This window comes from Malus sylvestris, chromosome 11 (assembly GCF_916048215.2).
Source record: "Malus sylvestris chromosome 11, drMalSylv7.2, whole genome shotgun sequence".
Classification (NCBI taxonomy): domain Eukaryota; kingdom Viridiplantae; phylum Streptophyta; class Magnoliopsida; order Rosales; family Rosaceae; genus Malus; species Malus sylvestris.
In genome coordinates this window covers 30,591,675-30,615,892 of record NC_062270.1, presented here as the reverse complement: position 1 = coordinate 30,615,892, position 24,218 = coordinate 30,591,675, and the positions used below count along the sequence as shown (strand labels likewise).

The 24,218-nt window shown below is 36.3% G+C and overlaps 2 protein-coding genes and 1 pseudogene across 2 annotated transcripts; 1 reads left to right on the top strand and 2 right to left on the bottom strand.

Moving 5' to 3' along the window:
• Positions 1 to 301: 301 nt before the first annotated feature.
• LOC126588177 (uncharacterized) lies at positions 302 to 1,551 on the bottom strand (annotated as a pseudogene).
• A 1,959-nt stretch (positions 1,552 to 3,510) lies between these two features.
• Positions 3,511 to 5,745, bottom strand: LOC126588175 (cytochrome P450 71AU50-like). The gene is made up of 2 exons (XM_050253243.1): positions 4,657 to 5,745; positions 3,511 to 4,383 (listed from the first exon to the last, which is right to left on the bottom strand). Exons 1-2 carry the CDS (start codon positions 5,539 to 5,541, stop codon positions 3,769 to 3,771), a joined length of 1,500 nt encoding a protein of 499 aa, XP_050109200.1. The 5' UTR covers positions 5,542 to 5,745; the 3' UTR covers positions 3,511 to 3,768.
• Positions 5,746 to 8,074: 2,329 nt separating this feature from the next.
• Positions 8,075 to 15,047, top strand: LOC126590379 (uncharacterized). The gene is made up of 4 exons (XM_050255850.1): positions 8,075 to 8,190; positions 9,027 to 9,618; positions 14,782 to 14,895; positions 15,000 to 15,047. The coding sequence occupies exons 2-4, from the start codon at positions 9,031 to 9,033 to the stop codon at positions 15,045 to 15,047; spliced, it is 750 nt and encodes a 249-aa protein (XP_050111807.1). The 5' UTR covers positions 8,075 to 8,190; positions 9,027 to 9,030.
• Positions 15,048 to 24,218: the final 9,171 nt, after the last annotated feature.

Sequence of the window (24,218 nt, the reverse complement as noted above, 5' to 3'; positions counted from 1 at the left end):
TAGAAAAGAATGGTAGATGTCTGGAGCTTATTTGAAAAGGAAAGGTATAGAACATAGATGCCTAACTCTTATTTGCGCATCATGCATGATAATGTTCTCCACATGCTCATAAATCTCTATCTGTGTGCTTGCCTGTACCCACTAATGTATATTTGAGCCCAAAAGTGTGGATAACAGAAACTGTATTCTGCCTTGATGAATCGTGTCCTCTGTGCTACTTAGATCCCTCAACTTTGTTTCTGCACTCCACACTGCCTAATCTCATGAATGTAGAGGAATTGATGATGAATGTGCTGGGGGAATAAATGTTGATTGCACCCCCTTAGTTGGGATTAGGCCGAATCAGTTCCGAATGCAACTTGCAATAAAAAAACTAATTAGATAAGTAAAGAAAAATAACAAGAATTAAAAATTGCAATATTTTTTTTCTTTTTGATTTTTGTAATTAGGAATAAAAACAGGAAAATAAATTAAACGAAATAAAAAGAAAAGAGTTAGAAAAATTGGGTTGCCTTCCAAAAAGCGCTTTAGTTAAAGTCTATAGCTAGACGTAGCAGAAAGAATTGTTGATCACGTCACTTGTTCTTTCAAAGTTAACCACTCTTTAATAATGTCATAGAGCACTGTGCTTCCAAATTTAATGGTTGAATTCTTCTTATACGCCTTTCTTTTTGAATGAATCTTTGGAAAGAAATAGGTTCCTTTCCAGCTATGTTTATTTCTCCATCGAGCTGACTTAAATCGTGTATCTAACACCCATAGTTTCCGCACTGGCTAAAATTTTCTACGAGGAACTTGGCTGTCAATAAGCTTCCTCTTTTCCATATAGATCTTTGCCTGTTTGCAGGACTCATCTGGCATTTCTTTGAATTTGAAGGGCTATGCAGGTGCACTGTCCGTTACCGCCACTAAAATTTTCTGATTAGTAAGCAGCTGTCCTGTAATTAGATTTGTCAGAGTATTCATGCATTCTTGCTGCTTAGCGGGTTGCCTTGGAGTCTCGGGAGAGTGCATGAGTGGCACACAGACTTTTGTAGGAGCAGATTCTATGTAAGTTTCAAGGTCATCAGGGGCTGTTTCCTCCTTTAGGTGTGAATAACAGGCAGATGGCTCCTCGGTTCCTACACCAACCTCTTGATCATCATAGCTTCTCCCACAATTTACTGCTTAAATTTGAAATCCTTGATTGATTATTTCTATGTACAATTCAGTTGATTCCAACAATTTAGATAGTTTGTCCTCCACCGAAAGTTCTTGTGGCACATTAAGCCACTCAAAATACTGCCCAATATGCTCTTTCAAACTTTGAGTGTAGAACTCTGAATGGGGATTGTTCCAGTTCCATTTTGAATCGTTTCTCATATTTATATACTCCTGGACATAATCTGGAACATATTCTCTCTTAGGACATTGCAAAATATCATGAGTATTTGAATTACAAAGAGCACAAATCGTAGGCTTAAATCCATAATAACCCGTTTTTGCTAATGAAACCCAAAGAGGTGGTCCCCCGGGTGTTAGATTGAATTCAGGGGAAACTGCAAATTTCATTGTTGCACTGCTAAAAAGAAACAAATTGTAACCTACAAAAATAAAATCAGCAATTAAATAAAAAGATATATACAATAATAATTAATTAAGAGTTGATAGACACAAACTATTTAAAACAATCCCCGGCAACGGCGCCATTTTCTTGATAGGGATTTTATTACACATGTGAACGGGCTAAAAACTCCTATTATACTTGTAAGAATGACAAGGTTGTTGTAGTATAAACAAATCTCGTAAGGTCGTTCTCCACATGGATTATTAAATAATTCAAAGCAAACCAAATTTCAATTAATTATTGTAAAGTAAAAATTGAGATGATTGATTTTATAACCTACTTAAATTAAAAACGAATTTAACTATTAAAGATAAGACAATCTGCAATATTGAAAACTAGAAGGAAGAGAAAACAATTTTGGGAGAAATCAAATTAAGAAAATACTATGGTTCCACCATCACCTAGCAATCCTATGAACTTTTACCAATTACTTATGATCTACACATGCCACTTTGAAGGTTAGGTTTTCCTAATTTATATTCTACTTGGAACCTCCAACATTGAACATATATCTAACATGCAACCCGTCCGGACGTTCGAATCAAATCTGAACATGAAAGACTCATTATGCTTTATGAAAACCTTTTGAAAAACCATGCAATCCTTAAGATGTGGTGTTCATCCTAAGTGAAATTACAATTATTAATCACAAGAAGCCAGCGTCAATTTCAGGGAACATTCTGACCAAATTTGCATCAAATTACTTTTCTAAAGATCCTAATGGTGATCAAGCATTAACACAATTAAATAGTTTTAATCCCAGTGATTAATAATTCAAAGTATGCATGCAATCAATCATAAGCAATTAAATAAAAATCACATATTCATGCTAAGGCTCAAGGATTCGCCCTAGCAAAAGGAATTAGTTATGCATATTCATAATTGCAATCATAGAAAATATTACTAAGAAAAGGATTGAAAACACTTTAGAGTAGAAAATCTCCAAGAACCCTAGCAATTCTCTTTGTCTCTAAAGTTGCATAAAAGAAAAGTGTACGTAAAACTGTAGATGGCCAAGCAAATATCTGCTAAGCCCCCACACAAACCCTAAAAACAGGTCCTTTATTCCCACTAGGAAACTAAAAATAATAATCAAATAAAATAGGAAACATAACCCTAAATTAAATGGTAAAATTCGCCTAAAATCTGAACAACCATGTTTTGGACCCATAAGCTACTCCAAAACTGGCCCAATATGGCTGGATTTAATGTTTGGAATATTCTGAACACTTCTCCAGAAGGCCACGAACCCATCCAAGGTCATCTTGGGCTCCAAAAACGCAATTTAAGCCCAGAAACGTCATTTTCCAGCACCGCGCATCGCTCATTTATTTTATCGCCAGAAAATAACCGCTTAGTGGAAAAATTCTAAATTTTGTTACGATCAAGCTAATTGACTCACGAACGTCCTCCAACTGGAATTACTCCAAAATTCGTTCATTTGGTCCTGTTTTGCTCCAGAGGAATTCGAAAGTCCTATATTGAAAATACAATTCAAAGTATAAAATTTTTTCCAAAATATAGTAAGATTAGGGTAAAATATATAATATAAAATCTACTCATCACATGTGTAGATCATAAGTAATTGGTAAAAGTTCATAGGATTGCTAGGTGATGGTGGAACCTAGTGTTTTCTTAATTTGATTTCTCCATAAACTGTTTTCTTTTCCTTCTAGTTTTAATATTGCAGATTAGTTTACTTTTATTAATTAAATTCGTGTTTAATTTAAATAAGTTATAAGATCAATCATCTCAATTTCTACTCTACAATAATTAATTAGAATTTGGTTTGTTTCGAATTATTTAATAATTCATGTGGAGAACGACATTGCAAGATCCGTTTATATTACAATAACCTTATCATTCTTGCAAGTATTATAGGAGTTTTTTAGCCCTTTCACATGTGTAGTAAAATCCTTATCAGACACCACTTTATTTAATTAATTACATTGCTTGTTCTCCTCATCAAGTGAAGAACACAAATGTAAGACAGTAGAAACACAGAAAAGATGCCTCCGAAAAGCGTAGATAACTGTGGTTTGCCACTAGTTGTCCCTATTTAAAAAAAAAAAGGAGGGAAACACAGAAAAGATAGCTAGTCCACGACATATACTTATGACAAGTAGGAAAATATATAGGCACTACAGACACATAAAACATGATCAATTCTGAAGGCGATATGAAGGAATAAGGAGCAAATCCTTGGTCCTAGAAACTGCAAGACCAAACACCTCAGTCATATCCAACTCATTTGGCAACATGTTGTCTGGAAGTTCCCAATCAAAACAATGCACAATCTGTGCCAACACAAACTGTACCACAGTAAGCCCTAACTGCATTCCAGCGCAACGTCTTCTGCCAGAGCCAAACGGTATAAGCTGAAAGTGTTTTCCTTTAACATCAATATTGCTGCCCTCAAACCTTTCTGGTACAAACTTCTCTGCATCTTCCCAAGCACTTGGGTCTCTCCCAATTGCCCATGCGTTTACGATAAGGCGCGAATTTTTCGGTATGTGGTACCCATCGACAGTGCAATCTTCAATGGATAAATGAGGGAGCAACAATGGTAACACAGGATGTAGTCTCAAGGTTTCCTTCACTACAATGTCCAAGTACTCCAATTTCTCCAAGTCTGATTCCTCCACCATTCTATTGAGACCTACAACATTTTCTAGCTCCTTTTGGAGTTTCTTCATAACTTGTGGGTGCCTAAGGAGTTCTGAGAGCGCCCACAGGATTGCTGATGGTGGTGTGTCCAATGCGGCCGCGAACATGTCCTGCCAATAAATTTTTCATTGTTAGATGAAGATGAAGTATATATATAGTAGTGCGACACATGTACATAGATGACAATTTCATGTACATGATGAATTACAAATTTAAACCATCAACAGTCAATTTAATATATTCAAAAGAAAGTCAACCTAATAGTTCATAATCACAATCTTAGACCACATCATGTTAAATCGTATAACAAGAAACAAGTTCTTTTTAATTTGATGTCAAGCAAGAATGAAAAGAAAAATATGCAAAATGATATGTATACTTACCAGCATAACGGCTTTGACATGCACGCGTTCGATTCGGTAGTCTGATTCTTCAGACCCCATGCGGCCCAGCACGACATCAACGAAGTCCTTTGTTCTTTCTTCATCCTTGGATTGAAGATGGTCGTCGATTATCTTCTCAAAAAAAGTATTAAACTTCTTGTTGATAGACTTCATTTTTTTGGTGAGCCCTTGCAGGTCAAAAGGCCTAAGAAAAGGAATGTGATCATTCAAGTTAGGTGCTGCTACTATTTGGATAGACTCTTTCAACACCGCCGTGAAACCCCTCTCGTCAAAGTCCTCGTCCTTGTACTTCTTCCCAAACACCAGCCGACAGGTCAGGTCAACGCTGAGCGATGCGATCTTGTCACTGAGATTGATAGGAACCCGTCGATCATTGGCGTCCTCTTGAACAGATTGAATCAGAAGAGAAACCTCTTCTCTCCTCATGGCCTTGAAAGAGTTGATCTTGTGGTTGCTAAGTAATTCGAGCGTGCACATCTTTCGCATATCGCGCCAATACGGGCCATACTTAGCGAAGCTCATGTTCGTTTGCCCAAAGATGACGTGCTTTGCACCTTCATGAGGTGGTCTACTTGCAAAATTAAGGTCGTGTGTTTTGAGGAACAGCTCGGCCGCTCGTGGGGACGAGATAACAATGTTATGTTGGAGGCCTAACCGCATGTACATGATGTCGCCGTATTTCTGGGCTAGTTGATAAAGATTCCTGTTAGGGACCTTCCCTAACAAGTGGAGGCTGCCAAAGATAGGAAACCCTCTCGGACCAGGAGGTAGCATCTTGTTCTTGTTCTTGCCTTTTGATATCCATGTCTGCAGGACGTGAACAAGTGCAAGCACCCCAATTGTTGCCCAAATCCAAAGTGCCATATTGCTCTTTGGGAAATTTCAGGGAGGTTTTAGCTGTTTCAGACTTCGACCAGGTCTCAATTTGTTTCCTTGAGTATTATGAATGCCAACTGATGCTTGATTTTATAACTCTGGAGGAGTGTAAAGGTCCAACCAGCTAGACGTAAAATATCATTAACTGCATACTTGCAGTATTGGACCTGTCCATTTTTGCAATTATTTTATTTTCTTGGACCTGCCCATTTTTGCCGGCATCGTATTTAAAATCGTTGATTTGTTAGCCATTGTTTCAAAATTATTCTAGTAAAAAATCAATTAAATGTTAATTAGTACTACAATTTAGTGGTATTCTTCTTCATTTGTAAGTGAGAGGTCTTAGCTTCGATTTTCGTTAACGACGAATTTGAACCACATTATTGCTAGTTTATTGTGAGGCTAAACCTACCTCTGTAAATGATATCATTTGTTCAAAAAAAACAAAAAAAAAACAAAATCAATTAAACCAAATATCGATTTGTCATCCATATATAATTAACAAACGGACGATATATATTGAAATGTTGGTTAATATCAAGATAGTCTATTTCTTGAATGCATGTGAATAACTAAGGGTCTTGAATTTAATTAATTATTTTGTAAAAATGATCTTAAAAATAATAATTAAGAAAATGTACAAGTGGATGCAAGTATTTCCCTTCCAGTTTATGATTTCAAAGATTGAACGGCCCATTGGACAAGATTTAAGATTGAACGCCCCCTCCCGTCGGAAAAGATTGAACGGCCGGCGGAAAAGATTGGAAATTCAACAGGAAGGAGTTGCAGCTAAGAAAACCAGCTGTAGCACTCTTGTTTGTCCTATTTTGTGATCACATATTTTGGATAGTTTCTTGGAATCTATATTTTTATAAGGAGAAGGGAGTTTTTCTTAATAATTAAAAGAAAATTAAGTTGAGAAAAGTCGTAGATGGCTAGGAGCCTAGGACCGGTGAAAATTAAAAGAAAATTAATGCTGCGGAAGCAGCTTCAATGACGTGGAGAGGACTGAGTCTTTGGTCACCCAAAACAGGACCGGGTCTTTGTTTGGGGTCGGATTTGGATCCTCTCCTGAGCTAATGGAAAGGATCCTCCTGACCACTAATCATGGGCCGTTGGATTTTTATCTAACGGTTATAATTATTATAACTTTAAAGAGACCCTCCTGTTTGTAGCCGTTGGATAAAAATCCAACGGTCATTGATTAGTGGTTAGGAGGATCCTCTCCATTAGCTCAGGAGAGGATCCAAGTCCTTTGGGGTCTATTTATTTGTTCTTATCTTTGAAAATATGCCGAATTCAAAATAAATTATTCGGTAGCATATTGTGAAGTTTAGAGTTAGCTTGATATTGTTGTATTTAAAAAAAAAATTGTTTTGTTATATTGTGAAATTAAATAGATATAAATAAAACAGTTGAGTATTTGATAAACATTTTTATATTTATTTTTTTGTAAAAATGAGCTTTCAAATTGACACTGTTCATCCATGTTTTGAAAAACAAAAGAACAAGGATTTATATTCTCAAAGTTGCTATTTGCTACTTCCCCTTTTCGGCTTCAAATGACCAATACTTTTGAAAAAAGCAGGTTGGTCCTTGTTTACCAAACACAAAAACACCCCAACTTTTTCCCCACATGTTTGAAAAAAGGAAAAAAAAATTGAAGTAATACCATATTGGTAATAGTTTAATTTCTCATTTTTTAGTATAGATAATATCGTATATACAAAAAATGTCCATTGAGTGTTTTTATTAAGACCTTGTTTTGTTAGGCTATTTTTATTAAATTCCCTATAAGAAAAAAGGGTTTTACAAGTGAACTATTGATAACATTGGCACTAGAGGAGAATACTATTTCAAAAGATAACATTATGACTCGAGGAAATCACTATTTCAAACTCAATACTTTTGGAAAAAAAAACAAATTGCTTTGTAACGAGACCAAAGGAATCTCACAATTAAAAATAAAATAGCGCATGGCAACGTGGACATATGATGATTTTTTTGGCTAAATTTCTCAAATGGTTTTATATATATAAAAATAAATATAGGCTTAAATATCAAAATGGTTTCTGTGTTTTAGCAATTAGGTCAGTATAGTCACTCTATTTTTAATTTGGCCAATTTGATTTTCGTGTTTATCTTTATTATCCAATTAAGGACATTTCATCCAATCATTCTTAAAATTTTCATAAACTATTATAAAATTATTTATAAAATTATCTATTTGATTTAAAATATTTAAAAATAAAATAAAATCAAAATCAAAAGAAAAATTACTCTCTGTTGTAAACATTCCTAGTTTAATTATGATTGTGTAAATCCTAGATAAGATTTGATTCTAGTTATCCTTTCCTATTACAACTTGTATTACTTGGAGGAGAAGGAATATCTTATCTCCCTTTACTACTATAAATAAAGGCACAATGTAGGAGGGATAACAACACACACATTCCCCTACAATTCTACAAACACACATCTCTCTCCTCTCTCTCTCTGCCGCCGGCCCTTGTCCCTCTGTCAGATAAAATAGACCACAACACGTTATCAGCACGCTCCTACCGCTGCGCTTAGGAATCTGACGTTGGAGATTTTTTTCTGCATCAAACCAGTTCATCCATATCATCACGAAATCAGGTTCTTTCCAAACAACGGCTTTTAACTCGATATTTTGCAAGCCCTGATAGCATGAACATTCACCATGATGCATGACCCAACTTTACGTTTAACGTATTTTAGATTCTACATAAATTGTGTATGCTTCATAATCAAAATTGCTACAATTATGTGAATTTGATATTTGTCATGAATTGAATCCTACATATGTACATGCATTGAAACTATTATTTGCATATGCATCAACGTAAATATGTGATTCATTAAAATTATACATGCATATAATATAATTGAATACAAAAAAAAAAAAAAAAAAAAAAAATTCTGGGCTCGCCTGGAACGGCCCGAGAAAAAAAAAATTTTAGGGCTGCACACAGCAGCCCATTCCCCTCTTCTCACCCCGTGGGCCTGTAATCCCACCCGAGGGTTCTTGGCCTATATTTTTAGGCCTCGAGATTTTATTATTTAATTTTTTTTTTTAAAATAATATGGGTTTTTATATTTTCACCCACACTTTAATTTGGCCCCGAAGACCAAAAATAAATTAATTCACTTATCATTATACAATATCTCTGCATATATTCTTTGCATATTTGTTTGCATATATATTTGTGTTTGCCTGCAGGAATATATGAACCTGAAGTTCATAATTACTTTGAAACCCGAAGTTTCTTCTAAACATGCCTTGTTTGAAAACCCAAAGTTTTCACTTAAATATATCACCCATGAAAACCCGAAGTTTTTCATGCAAAATTAAACCAATACATGTCTATTAGAACCTGTATGTTCTACTCCTATGTGAATGGATTGATTTTTCTCCATTACACTAACCACATCTTGTCCATCTATTTTGATAGGACCATGTCGAATTTGAACAAACTCGACTTCACCGCTTTGGAGGTTTCTGGAAGGAACTACCTCAAGTGGGTTCAAGATGTGAAGCTCCACCTCACTGCAAAGAACTTGCGTCCTGCTATTGAAGAAGCAACAGATAAACCTGTTGGCGAGGCTGAAAAAGCCACTGCTATGATCTTCATCCGAAGACATATCCATGACGCTCTACAAACTGAGTACCTTGCTGAGGAGGATCCACGTGCATTATGGGTCGCTTTGGCTGATCGTTTCGATCACCAAAAGGACATATTCTTGCCTGAAGCAAGACACGACTGGCAGCACTTGCGCTTCCAAGACTTTAAGTCTGTGAATGAATATAATTCTGAAGTTTGTCGAATCCGATCACTTCTCAAGTTTTGCAATGAAACTTTGACTGAAGAGGATCTCCTGGAGAAGACCTACTCGACCTTCTCTGCTTCTAATATTGTCCTGCAGCAACAATATAGAGCTCAGAAGTTCACTAAGTTCTCGGATTTGATCTCTGTTTTACTTCTTGCTGAAAAGCAGAACCAGCTGTTGATGAAGAATCATCAAGCTCGACCTACTGGGGCTACTGTTGTGCCTGAAACACATTATAGCACTAATCAGCACCCAAAACGCCAAAAGAGGCGTGGTAAGGACGGCCAGAAGCCATCCCACCAAGGTCAACAGAGCCAAGGCCCATCCAAAGGAGGAAACAAAGCCCAGAAGCGCCCAAACCTCGCTCCCAAGGCCCCGAACTTCAAGAATAAGGGCAAAGCACCTGCCACAATGAATGACGATATGTGCTATCGTTGTGGTTCCAAGGACCATTGGTCCCGTATTTGCTGTGCTCCCAAGAAGGTTGTGGATGCATATCATTCTCGTCGTACGAAGTTTGAATCAAACTTCCTACAAGTGGACGAACCGGAGACTACAAAGATGGAGGTTTCTGATTTTCAGGAGGATACCACTCCTATGGAAGATTAGAATCTTAGACATAGACTTATTTTTTAGTTAAAATAAGACAATTGGGGCCGAATTCCACCTTGTGGCCGAACCCCACCTTGTTTTTTGGTTGATTTTGAACAATTTTCCTTTATGTTTTGGATTATTAGTTGGCGATTTATTTTGGATATTCAGTTTTTTCCTTGAATAAATGAAATTATTTTGAATTGATACTTGTTTTTATAAACTTTTATGCATGTGACCGATTCAAATTAATTTTTCATTCTAGGTATGACTAGTGGGAAAGTTAGTTGTCTGGCATATAGTGCAACCACGCATACTGTTTTGCGTGAACGCATCTATTTCACTAACTTCGTACCTAAGAATGCACCTCTAACAACCCTCTCAGGCCCATCCAACCTGATTGAAGGATACGGCAAGGCACGTATAATGTTGTCCAATGGTACAATTTTGACCATTGCTGAGGCACTCTATTCTCCACGTTCCGGAAGAACGTTACTAAGTTTCAAGGACATTAGAGATAACAATTACCACGCTAAAACCCACGTAGAAAACGGAGTTGAATTTCTGTGCGTAACTTCCTACGAATATGGCCAGAAGCGTATTCTAGAGAAGATGGAGCGTAACCCGAGTGGTCTGTATACTACGACCATACGCCCCATAGAATGCCACTATGTGGCCGGCCCTACCACAGGGACCGCGCACGAAATTACACTTTGGCATGATCGTTTGGGACATCCTGGACGAATAGCGATGCGCCGTATCCTCAAAACTTCACACGGGCATCCACTAACCCGAAGCTTAGGTTCGATCCATGAAATTGCATGTCAAACATGTTCTATGGGAAAGCTTATTACTAAGCCTTCTTATGACAAGATTCGTTCGAATCCTCCCATTTTTCTACAACGGATTCAGGGGGACATTTGTGGACCGATTCAACCTCCCTGCGGACCATTTAGATATTTTATGGTTTTGGTTGACGCTTCTACACGTTGGTCACACGTGTGCTTGTTGTCCACAAGGAACGCTGCATTCTCCAAACTGTTGGCTCAGGTTATCAAGCTCAGGGCTCACCACCCTGATTATCCGATCAAATCTATTCGATTGGATAATGCTGGAGAATTCACATCTAAAACTTTTGATGACTATTGCATGTCGGTTGGGGTTGAAGTTGAACATCCTGTACCCCATGTTCACACCCAGAACGGCCTGGCAGAGGCTTTCATTAAGCGTTTACAAATGATTGCTCGATCGTTGGTCATACGTACCAAGCTCCCGATCGCTGCTTGGGGCCATGCAATATTGCACGCAGCAAAGTTGGTCCGCCTGAGGCCTGTTGCGACACACCATTTAGTGCCGTTCAGTTGGTCACCGGATGCAAACCCGACATATCGCATCTGCGCGTTTTTGGTTGTGCGGTCTATGTGCCGATCTCGCCGCCCTTACGTACAAAAATGGGGCCTCAGCGAAGGATGGGAATCTATGTCGGTTATGATTCTCCTTCGATTATTCGTTACTTAGAACCTTTGACAGGCGATCTGTTTACCGCTCGTTTCGCGGATTGTCACTTCTATGAGACAGTCTTCCCGTCATTAGGGGGAGATAAGAACGTCAACGTTCCTAATGAACGATGCGAATTATCGTGGACGACTCCCACTTTGTCTCATTTAGATCCCCGCACCGCTCAGTCTGAAGCTGAAGTGCAGCGCATATTAGATCTCCAGAGCATAGCTCAGAGCATGCCAGATGCTTTCACCGATCTAGCGCGCGTGACAAGATCACATATTCCAGCTGCGAATACGCCTGCAAAGATGGATGTACCAAATGTACAACGGACTACCCTCCTGGAAGCCCGGGACGCCAATTCTGGTGATCCACGTACATTAGCGGCTAGCCAATCATCTGCCCCTACACAAAAGCGTGGCAGACCCCTTGGTTCAAAGGATTCACACCCCCAAAAGAGGAAAACCACGGCACAAGGTCCTGAAGAGCCTACCGTGAATCCGACTATCGCTTACTCATTTTACCCAACTCATGAGGAAATTCTAGATTATGGAAGCGTCCTTGAAGAGACGAATCCTCCTCCCGAGAATCGTGAGATTTCGGTCTATTATGCTAGCTTAGATGATGTGTGGCGTAGAAATGAGATGATTGTCGACGATGCATTAGCATTTGCAGTAGCTACTGAGATCATGTTGAGCGATGACATTGAACCGCGTTCCGTTGATGAATGTCGACGTATAGCTGATTAGTCAAACTGGAAACAAGCAATCCAAGTCGAACTTGATTCACTTGCGAAACGTAAGGTGTTTGGACCTGTAGTTCCTACTCCTCCACATGTGAAGCCCGTTGGCTACAAGTGGGTTTTCGTTCGGAAGCGTAATGAGAAGAACGAAATTGTGCGTTACAAAGCTCGTCTTGTAGCACAAGGTTTCTCACAACGCCCCGGGATTGACTATGACGAAACTTACTTACCCGTTATGGATGTGATTATTTTTCGATACCTTATCAGTTTGGTAGTTTCCGAAAAACTGGATATGCAGCTGATGGACGTAGTAACCGCGTATCTCTATGGGGATCTTGATACGGAAATTTATATGAAAGTTCCCGAAGGACTTACATTGACTGGTTCAAATATTTCCAAACCCCGGAACACGCTCTCAATTTGGCTGAGGCGTTCACTATACGGTTTGAAACAATCCGGAAGAATGTGGTATAACCGTTTAAGTGAGTATTTGACTAGTCAGGGATATGTGAATAACGAACTATGCCCTTGTGTGTTCATTAAGAAGTCACATTCCGGATTTGCGATTGTTGCAGTATATGTCGATGACATGAATCTCATCGGAACTCCTGAAGAGCTCGCGAGAACTGCTTCGCACCTGAAGTCGGAATTTGAGATGAAAGATCTAGGTAAGACTCGATACTGTCTCGGCCTCGAGATAGAGCATTGTTCGGATGGAATCCTAGTACATCAATCGAACTACACCCAGAAGGTGTTGCGCCGTTTTAATGAGGATAAAGCGAAGTCTTCGAGTACTCCTATGGTCGTTCGTACGCTAGATGCAAAACGAGATCCCTTCCGTCCGAAGGAGGATGATGAAGAGATTTTGGAGCCTGAAGTTCCTTATCTAAGTGCGATAGGCGCTTTATTGTACTTAGCTCAATGCACTAGACCCGACATCTCCTTCGCTGTTAATCTTTTGGCAAGATACAGCAATGCACCAACACGCAGACATTGGACTGGCGTGAAAGACATCTTCCGTTACCTTAAGGGTACTACGGATTTGGGCTTATTCTATCCCTACGAATCCTCGAGTGATGCCGCACCCTATGCTCATCGGGTTGATTCTCGCCTTGTTGGTTATGCCGACGCTGGATACTTATCTGATCCGCACAAGGCGCGTTCTCAAACGGGTTATGTCTTTACCGTTGGAGGCACCGCAATATCTTGGAGGTCAACTAAACAGACCTTAGTTGCCACTTCGTCTAACCATGCTGAAATTCTCGCCTTACATGAAGCAACTCGGGAATGCTTTTGGTTGAGAGCAGTAGTGGGCCATATTCGAAGCTCCTGTGATCTTCATCCCGCCGTTAATGCCCCGACGACGATTTTTGAAGACAACGCAGCTTGCATCGAACAGCTCAAGAAGGGTTACATCAAAGGAGACAACACCAAGCATATTGCGCCGAAGTTCTTCTTTACACATCAACAACAAGAGCATCAGAAGATTGAAGTCACGCAAATCCGATCACAAGACAATCTGGCCGACCTCTTCACCAAATCACTACCGAAGGCGACGTTTCAGAAGCTTGTTCATGGAATTGGTATGCGTAAACTTTCTGAGTTGTAACTTTGCTATTTCTCTTTGGAATTATGTCAAACTCAGGGGGAGTATCTTCTAGATACTTGCTTGATCTTAATGTACTCTTTTTCCCTACGATTAGGAGCATTTTTCCCACTGGGTTTTTGCTACCTAACTAGGTTTTAACGAGGCACCCACCTTGGGCTGGTCATATCCCTGATGACGTCCTGTAGACGTTTCTTTTGACTTTGCATTTCTCACGCATTTTTCCTTAGACTATGGATTTTGTCCCTACTTGGGTTTTTGCCATAGCCTTAGGGTTTTTTAGTGAGACTTACTACTTATGCAAGTTCCTACCTTATTGAGAATAAGCGTTGTTCCTTGGAATCAATGCCAACGAGTCGACTTCCTCAACTTCTGCATGATGCTGAATCTACCTTGAGTATTTACCCACTCAAGGGGGAGTGTTGTAAACATTCCTAGTTTAATTATGATTGTGTAAATCCTAGATAAGATTTAATTCTAGTTATCCTTTCCTATTACAACTTGTATTACTTGGAGGAGAAGGAATATCTTCTCTCCCTTTACTACTATAAATAAAGGCACAATGTAGGAGGGATAACAACACACACATTCCCCTACAATTCTACAAACACACATCTCTCTCCTCTCTCTCTCTCTGCCGCCGGCCCTTGTCCCTTTGTCAGATAAAATAGACCACAACACTCTCATCCCAACTTCCCGATCTCTTGTCTAATGTTCTATCCTCTCCCAATTTTGTTGCCTCTCTCTTTTCTGTGTCACAACCTTAATAGTTTTTTAGATTTGAAGTATTATCTCTTATATGTGTTATTTCTTATTGATATGCATTTTTTTGTAACTTAAATTTAAAATAAAGATAAAGGATAGTATATGGCTCTCTCAATTGCAGTCTGCTTTTTAATTACATAGTTGAAGATGAGGAGGTCATGATTAAATTTTTTAGGACTACGATGATGGCACTCGTGCAATGACTGGTGGATCTAGAAACGCGTTCGTCGAGTTGCCTGCGTGTGTGATTATGGTTGGGATTTGGGTTAAGGACATGACGGATGGCAGGGTGGGTTTGTTTTAATATATTTTCTTTACATTTTGAAATTAAATTTCTTTTTATCTTAATTGAAAAATATAATGGGTTATAATATTTTTATGAATTTTTAACAGAAATTGGATGTAATGTCCTTGGTTAGCGAAGATCAACACGAAGACTAAATGCCAAATTAAATACATAGAGACTAAATTGGCCAAATGACTATAACACATCGACCATTTTGACATTAAGCGAAAATTATATAGTTTTGTTGAGGTGTTCTTTTCAGTTTGCTACTTTTTTACCAATTTGTGTCTTAAACAAATATGGGTAATACTTGCATTCCTCCTCTTGGAGGGATAAACTCGTTTTTCCCTTGCGAATAACGTGTATCGATCATACAAATTTATAGTCGGAACCCTTTAGTTTCTTAATCTTCATTTGAGTATCACCCCCATAAAAAGTCATTTCAATAAAAAATCATTTAGTCATTCAAATGTATAGAACAAATTAACGATGGTATAGGTAACGAGTAATAAATTTATGATGAACCACATTTATTTTGATGTGTTGGGATGATAAAACAATTTCCAATTCAAATGATATTTTTTGAGTGATCTTTAAGTAAAAATTGATAAATTGAACCGTTATGATTCTTGATTTTATTCAAACAAGATAGAATTTACAATTAGGGATATGTGGGGATGCAATTAGCATCCAAAAAAATATTCATTATTCTAGTCTCTAACTTTAATATATAAACAATTAATGAGCGTAAAAATCGCTTCCACATTAAAAAAAAACATAATCACCAATCTCAATGAACAGTACCACGTTAATTAAAAAGAAACAATCGGGTGGCGAATTCAGGGCTTTCACTTTCATGGGTTGGTGAATCAAGATAACTTTGTATAATGGGTTGTTTTAATATATTTTCTTTTCATTTTGAAATTAAATTTCTTTTTATCTTAATTGAACAATATCTTTCTATAATGGGTTATAATATTTTTATGAATTTTTAACAGAAATTGGATGTAATGTCCTTGGTTAGCGAAGATCAACGCGAAGATTAAATGCCAAATTAAATACACAAAGACTAAATTGGCCAAATGACTATAACACATCGACTATTTTGACATTAAGCGAAAATTATATAGTTTTGTTGAGGTGTTCTTTTCAGTTTGCTTACTTTTTTACCAATTTGTGGCTTAAAAAAATATGGGTAATACTTGCATTCCTCCTCTTGGAGGGATAAACTGGTTTTTCCCTTGCGAATAACTTGTGTCACCCCCATAGAAAGTCATTTCAATAAAAAATTATTTAGTCATTCAAACGTGTAAAACAAATTAACGATAGTATAGGTACCGAGTAATAAATTTATGATGAACCACATTTATTTTGATGTGTTGGGATGATAAAACAATCTCCAATTCGAATGATATTTTTTGAATGATCTTTAAGTAAAAATTGATAAATTGAACCGTTATGATTCTTGATTTTATTCAAACAAGATATAATTTACAATTAGGGATATGTGGGGATGCAATTAGTATCCAAAAAAATATTCATTATTCTAGTCTCTAACCTTAATATATAAACAAATAATGAACGTAAAAATCACTTCCACATTAAAAAAAAAACATAATCACTAATCTCAATTAACAGTACCACGTTAATTAAAAAGATAACAATCGGGCGGCGAATTCAGAGCTTTGACTTTCATGGGTTGGTGAATCAAGATAACAATCGTATCTATCTTTGAAGGAAGGGGAAATGGATGATTTCCAGATTTCTTTCCACTAAATCCACCTAATTTAGGATCGGATTGTTAAAATTTAATGTAACGGTTACAAACAGGGGCCACTTTAAAAGTTATAATAACTGTAGCCGTTGGATCAAAATCCAACGGTCCGGATCCCGACCTAGATGGATTTGGTTGAAGGGGATCCGGAGAGTATCACTTTCCGAATGAAGGGATGTCCATTTTTTCAAAGTAGGGATTGGTTGTGGGGCTTATATCACATCGAACCTCAACAATCCGAATAATTTATTTTTCAAGTTGCAACTCATTGATCTTCCTTACAAAGTACTAGCCAAATAAAAAATATTTGAAGTATCTAATTGAGTTTAAAGAAACTGATGAACATCATGTATGTTCTAAAAAACATTGAAATTTCATCGTAACAGTTAAATGACAATGCCTAGATTGTTCTTTTCCCATTAGAATTTCAAAAAATTTACAAAAGTTAACTTTTATATATAAAGAATTAATCAACGTAAAAATCACTGTTAGTTTAGTATTTTTCTGTTTTATAAAACGATAAATTTTATTAAATTAGATGTTAGATTGGTTATTGACTGAGTTCAAACCTACATCGTTATGCAAAGATCCAATATATTTTCATCACTATAGTCAAAAGCCACCTGCATTTAGTATTTGTTTTTTTGACTAATAGCAGTTAACAATACCACGTCGTTGATTAAAAAGTAACAATCGGGTGGCGAATTCAAAGCTTTCACTTTCATGGCTTACCGAATCAAGATAATAATTTTACTTTACTGGGTTGGTGAATCAAGATTACGATCGCTCGCGCGCGTGTGTATATATATATATATATATATTTAGAAAAATAAATAGTTATGGGTATAACCGTTTATCCATGAAATTTAAATTGGTGGTTATAGGTATTAACCACGGTTATAAATGGGTAACCGTTTACCCATTTATTTTATATATGTAATTGCTGTCAATATTTTATCAACTTTGTTGTCGACCTTCTACTTTTAGGGTTCAAGATACGGTCCTACATAATGCAGAAAAACTGCTTGGGACAGGCGCTGGAGGAAGATATTGATTATTGTCATGTATGTCTTTTAGATAAATGACATGAAAATGTTTACTGCTGAAGCTTGCTGCGACCACAATATAGGAAACCACTAACATGAAACCTTTATGCTTCTCTAGAGTCTAGACCGTTATACGATAGCATCAATAGCTGCGTTTATGCTATGGTATAAGGACTTAAAAAAAATTAAAATATGAAAATGTATAATGAATGTACTTATAACGGTATTTAATTGTCATAACAAGAAAATTATGACAACTTTTTCTTTTTTAATTTACAAGTTTTAAAAAAAAAAACATGTAGATGGATGAAAAAGAGGTAAATGGTAAAAAAGAAAGGATAAACGGAACTAAAAAAGCGTAAATGGGTAAACAGGTACTAAACGGTTACGGTTAAATGAGTACGCGGTTATGGGGATGGTTAACCGTTTATAAACGGTTATGGGTATGAGGATAACCGTTTAGGTAATTACCCAACGGATAAATAGTTATGCGGGTATGAGTATAAACGGTTATGGATAAATAAATGCGGTTCCCCGTCTGCCATAACTGTTGCTCATCCCTAGTTAGGAATATGCACCTCTCTCCTTGGGGTTTTCAATGATGTGTTTTAATAGAATTACAAATCTGAGTAATTAGATTTTTCAATGCTGTTATTTTTTTTAACAATTTATAATGCTATTTGTAAAAATTGGTCAGGTATTTTTTTAACAACTATAATATCATTTTATTTCAATTCATAATTACTTCTTTTGTTAAATTTAAGCTTGATTCTGTTAGTAAATTTTTATACGTTATGTCCAAATACATATATAGTATTGTATACGTATAATTTATTAAGTTTTATAATGTTGCTGAGCATTTTGAGTGTGTTATTTTTGTGTGTAGAGTAGACCTGAGATTCGTGTTGTGTTTTTCGTGTTCGTGTTGTTTTCTTGTCATATCCGATATTTTAACGGGTCGTATCGTGTAACATCCATTAAAATAAACAGGTAAAATGATCCGACTCGAAATCGACCCGATAATATTAGCAGGTAATATGATTCGACCCGTTACCCGTTAAGGAAAATATATTTTAAACCAATAAATAATCAAATGAAAAACATAATACTAAATAAGTATATACATGCTATATTCTCACATCCAAAACATAAAAACACAATTTTCTTATAAGTATATTTTCGCTTACCTAAATTGATTGCTCTAGCCTCTTTCTTTGCTAGACTCGTATTTGTACTGTCTATACTTTCACTTCCAAGATCTCGTTCCATTCCCATTATAATCTCCACGTTCTATTAGGGGTGGGCACGGTTTGGTTCGGTGTGGTTTTGAGTGAAACCAAAACCGAAACCGAATTTTTTTACGGTTCAGTTTGGTGCGGTTTTGAAGCCAAAACCGAAATAAAACCAAACCGTTTGGTTCGGTTCGGTGCGGTTGCAAATGGTTTCGGTTTGGTTTTTAAGAAAAAATGTACAATTTGCAATTTGACATATTAATAAGCATTTCCCAGTAGCAATAGGAAAAAGACATTTCTTATATAAACAATTAGCATGTTGCATGCAGTTGTGATGTTAAAATATATTTGTGCAACAAAAGGGTGTCCCATCCAAGGTATAACATAAAACAAGTTGAATAACTTTGAATTCATTAAACGTGAGCGAAACTTTCATACTATAATATGTGATATCATGCTTCAAATGAGTGGACTTCATTAGATCATTGTTCGACTCTTGATAACAACATTTGTCCACCCTTGTACATATGTGTGTGTGTGTGATGGTATAAAATAACAAAGGTCCTTCGAGTTAATGAACGAAAGAAAGTGATGAATGATGATATTCTAGTGTGGTTGGGTCCATACTACATGTATGGATTCTAACAAACAACCAATTAAAACATGAAATCTAAAGTGGACATTTAATTAAATGTTTATTAATTTTGCGGTTTGGTTTGGTTTCGGTGGGGTTTTCAAAAGCTAAAACCGAAACCAAACTATTTTCTATGTTGCGGTTCGGTTTCAGTACTGAAATCGTTTCAAAACCGCAAAACCAAACCGTTCGGTGCGATTCGATTTGGTTCGTGTTTTGGTTTCGGTTTTCGGTTCTAAGTGCCCACCCCTACATTCTATTACCAAAAAAATTCTAATAATATAAGTGAAATAGAATCCAATGGTACATATTTACTCTCATTTATCTCACTACTGTTATTTAAGTAAAGTTTTTAATAGTTTTTTAATTAATGTAGAAATGTAAAAAATATAGAAAAAATATATATAAACGCTCGTAATGACAAGCTATACAACTCTCATGAAGAGCTTAACTTTGAAATTGACGACTATAATCATATAAATCATAGATCAAAATTTAACCGTCACTACTACAAAACTACCCATTACTGGCACAAATAAAAACGACAAGAAAAGTCATTCTGACGGATAAAAGATTTCCGACACATAATTTATTTACTGTCGGATTAAAGTTACTTTTTGTCGGATATATCCGACATAAATTCCTGACGGATTTTTCCTGGCGGATTTAACCGCCATAAAATTATTATAACCCTCAGTATTTTTGAATTCTCTTTTTTTGTAATATTTTTAAATTATTCTGACGGTTTCTAAGTTAATGGTGGCGGTTATAACCGACATAAATTGAATATTTTATTATTTTAGATTCTGGCGGTTATTATTTTAGTATTCTGCCGATTATAACCGACAGAAATTGACTATTTTATTATTTTAAAATGTTACATTGATTAAAAATAAATAAACAAATGGTGTGAATATTTTTTTTTCACTCACGGTCCCATTACCTAATCTCTTAATGTTTTTTTTTTTTGTGATTTTTTACACATGCTATCTCGGAGTATATACAAACATATTTGACGGTTGAATCGTTGAAACTAGTTTCGTAGAATGCATATCCTATCAAATTGATAGATTTAACAAACACTTAAGAGTTAATGTTATAGTTCCATTAAGTATAAAAAATTATCCACTAGTGCAAATATTTTAAATTGAAGATCGAGGAGTGTAGTTGTAAAAAATCATCAAAATCGAAGCTAAAATAACCGTTAAATTGTGATTTTTCGTTTATAACTGTCGAAAACTTTTGTTCCGTTACATAATCTATGAATGTTTGTTTTTTACGATTTTTTACGTATACAATCTCGGAGTGTGTAAAAATAAGTTTGATGGTTGGATCGTTGAAAAAAGTTTCATAGAATGCATATTGCATCAAAACTGTAGATTAAACAAACACTTAGAGTTAATATTATACTTCTATTAAGTATAAATAAGATTTTGTGGTATCCACTAGTGTAAATATTTTAAATTGAAGATCAAATTTATTCATTACATTCTTATAGGGTTGAGGAGTGTAGCTGTAAAAAATCATCAAAATCGGGGCTAAAATAACAGTTAAATTGTGATTTTTCTGTTATAATCTCTGAATGTTTGTTTTTTACGTATGCAATCTCAAAGTGTGTACAAATAAGTTTGACGGTTGAATAATTGAAAAAAGTTTCGTAGAATGCATATCGCGTCAAAACGGTAGATTAAACAAACACTTAGAGTTAATATTACACTTCTATTAAGTATAAAATAAGATTTTGTTAAAGATCGAATTTATTCATTACATTCTTATAGGGTCGAGGAGTGTAGCTGTAAAACATCATCAAAATCGGAGTTAAAATAACCGTTAAATTGTGATTTTTCGTTTATAACCGTCGAAATCTTTTGTTTCGTTACGTAATCTATGAATGTTTGTTTTTTACGATTTCTTACGTATGCAATCTCGGACTGTGTACAAATAAGTTTGATGGTTGGATCGTTGAAAAACGTTTCGTAGAATGCATATTGCGTCAAAACGGTAGATTAAACAAACACTTAGAGTTAATATTATACATCTAGTAAGTATAAAATAAGATTTTGTGGTATCCACTAGCGTAAATATTTTAAATTAAAGATCGAATTTATTCATTACATTCTTATAGGGTCGAGGAGTGTAGCTGTAAAAAATCATCAAAATCGGAGCTAAAATAACCGTTAAATTGTGATTTTTTGTTTATAACCGTCGAAAACTTTTGTTCTGTTAACTAATCTCTGAATGTTTGTTTTTTACGATTTCTTACATATGCAATCTCAGATGTGTACAAATAAGTTTGACGGTTGAATTGTTGAAAAAAGTTTCGTAGCATGCATATTGCGTCAAAACGGTAGATTAAACAAACACTTAGAGTTAATATTACACTTCTATTAAGTATAAAATAAGATTTTGTGGTATCCACTAGTGTAAATATTTTAAATTAAAGATCGAATTTATTCATTACATTCTTATAGGGTCGAGAAGTGTAGCTGTAAAAATTATCTATTAAACCAAACAATTATTTATTTAATTTTTAAAAACATATTCTATTTAAATACATATTATTTATTTATTTATTAAATCGTAACAAATTTTTTTTAGGGGGGTGGGGAATTTTAAAATTTGGGGGGAAGTTTAAAATTTTCAGAGGGAATTTTGGGGGGAATTTTAAAATTTGGGGAGAAGTTTAAAATTTTCAGAGGGAATTTTGGGGGGTTTTTTGCCACCTTTTTTTCTGTCGGTTATAGCCGACATTAATGAGAAGTTTATGTCGGTTTTTATTATTTTAAAAACATTTCTGTCGATTTTAACCGACAGTAATGAACATTTCCACATTATAACCCCTCCATATCTTCCTTGTGCCGGTACTTCTCCCTTCCCCATTTTCCCCACTCCTCATTTCCTTCTTCTCTTCTCTCCTCTCCTCATGTCAGGAATAAAAAACCGGTTGCTGAGAAAATTGAACGGAGTGGCGTGGTACGGAAGCAAAGTGAAATGGAAGGTACTGCAATACATGAACCTCTATTCTTACAGTTGGATTGGGTACTCTGACGTTGTAGATTCTTTTTAGAACTTATTTTGTCATATAAATCAATTTTGAGCTTTATTTACAATTTATATGGGATTTGTCATGTCTAGGATTTACATTCAACTCATATGGGGAGCTTTTTGCAGGTTCTGTTGTAGGATCATTGCTTACTGTGCTGTATGAGGTTGTTAAGGATGTCAAAGACAAGACTATGATGTTTAGAGAGCTCCGCTCGGAGGTCTCGATTCCACGCTAGAAACGTTGAATCCGTTGATCAAAGATATAGAGAGATACAAAGAGGTGCTGGATCTGTTTGGATCAAAACTTGAACTTTGGGCTCAAGAAAGGAGTTGGCCCAAAAGGAGGCCTGAAAGGGAAGATAGCCGAAGCCCAGTCAAAGCTCAGAAGGCAGGAAAAGGCCTTTTCTGACTTGATGCAGCTCATGAAGACCACTTGCTTACCTACCCAAAGGCCAAGTAGTGTAGGCTGGTCAGCTACACAGCCCATAAAGTACTTTATGGTGGCATTACATGTAAAATAGCTGATGAGTCATCACACTCAAACCGCATTCGGGCAAAGCTGCTGCTACTAAAGGCCAAGCCAAGTTGTCTATATAAGAAGAAAGAAAATCAAGGATTAAGGACACTCAATCAAACAAACAAATGCAAGCACAAACTCTGCTCAAAGCCAGATTTTCCTTCAAAACAAAGCTGTAGTCAGCATTCATCCCTTTCGGGATAAACCTCCATCCCTTTCGGGATAACCCTCTCTTCAACCTTTTGTAATAACTCTGCTACCTTGTTCAACCTTGCTGTAGTATCGATTCATCTTTTGTAATCTCTCTCTCTACCCCTCTAAGCTTTCAGACCTTTGATAAAACTACAAAGATAGGGACCTGCAAGACGAGCAACCTTACCCGATAAGGTTTAACCTTGTCCGACCTTCTTTGCTTTAGTTTTGTCTTTTCAATATGTTGTATACTTCCAGTTATATGCAAGTTATTTCTAGCAACATGATTATTAAGAGGCTTTCTCAGTACTTGAATCCGATTTGAATATATCGTCAGTGTTCAAACCAGATCTAAGTCCTAAGCTCTCGGGCATGTAAATCTGATCAGTTAAAAGTCCTTGGCCTCAAGGCATAAAAAAGAACCTTATGTGGATTTAACCCATCCATGACAGTCCTTGATAAACAAGAAGTCCGAAGTTACTTGGGGCGTAAGTAATCAACCTACTTTCTAGTTTTCTTTCTATTATGCCATGATTATCATAGAACGCTTGAGCATGGATGGATTCTAATGGAATGCCTCAAGGCCTACACCTAAGGCCCCACAAAGGCATCCATTTGGATTCATTCCGTTCAGCGACCTAAAGAGTCCAATTATAAGAATGAACTCTGATGGGAAGCCTCAAGGCCTACATCTAAGGCCCCACAAAGGCACCTATTTGGGTTCATCCTACTTCTTGGATTCAGGTAATCAGAAGTATAATAGTTAGAAAACTCCTACAATCACGAGAATGAATATGATGCGTTCGAGCACTGGTTTAGTTATTTATGAGAAGCCTCAAGGCCTACACCTAAGGCCCCACAAAGGCACTTGTTATAACTAACACGG

Bases quoted from the DNA above. Each gene is read 5' to 3' on its own strand.
- LOC126588175 (XM_050253243.1), bottom strand. From the start codon at position 5,541: ATGGCACTTTGGATTTGGGCAACAATTGGGGTGCTTGCACTTGTTCAC. The intron at 4,384-4,656 runs GTAAGTATACAT...ATTTATTGGCAG, and splicing joins ATGTCAAAGCCGTTATGCTG to GACATGTTCGCGGCCGCATT.
- LOC126590379 (XM_050255850.1), top strand. From the start codon at position 9,031: ATGTCGAATTTGAACAAACTCGACTTCACCGCTTTGGAGGTTTCTGGA. The intron at 9,619-14,781 runs GTTGTGCCTGAA...TAAATTTTTTAG, and splicing joins CTCGACCTACTGGGGCTACT to GACTACGATGATGGCACTCG. The intron at 14,896-14,999 runs GTGGGTTTGTTT...AATTTTTAACAG, and splicing joins AGGACATGACGGATGGCAGG to AAATTGGATGTAATGTCCTT.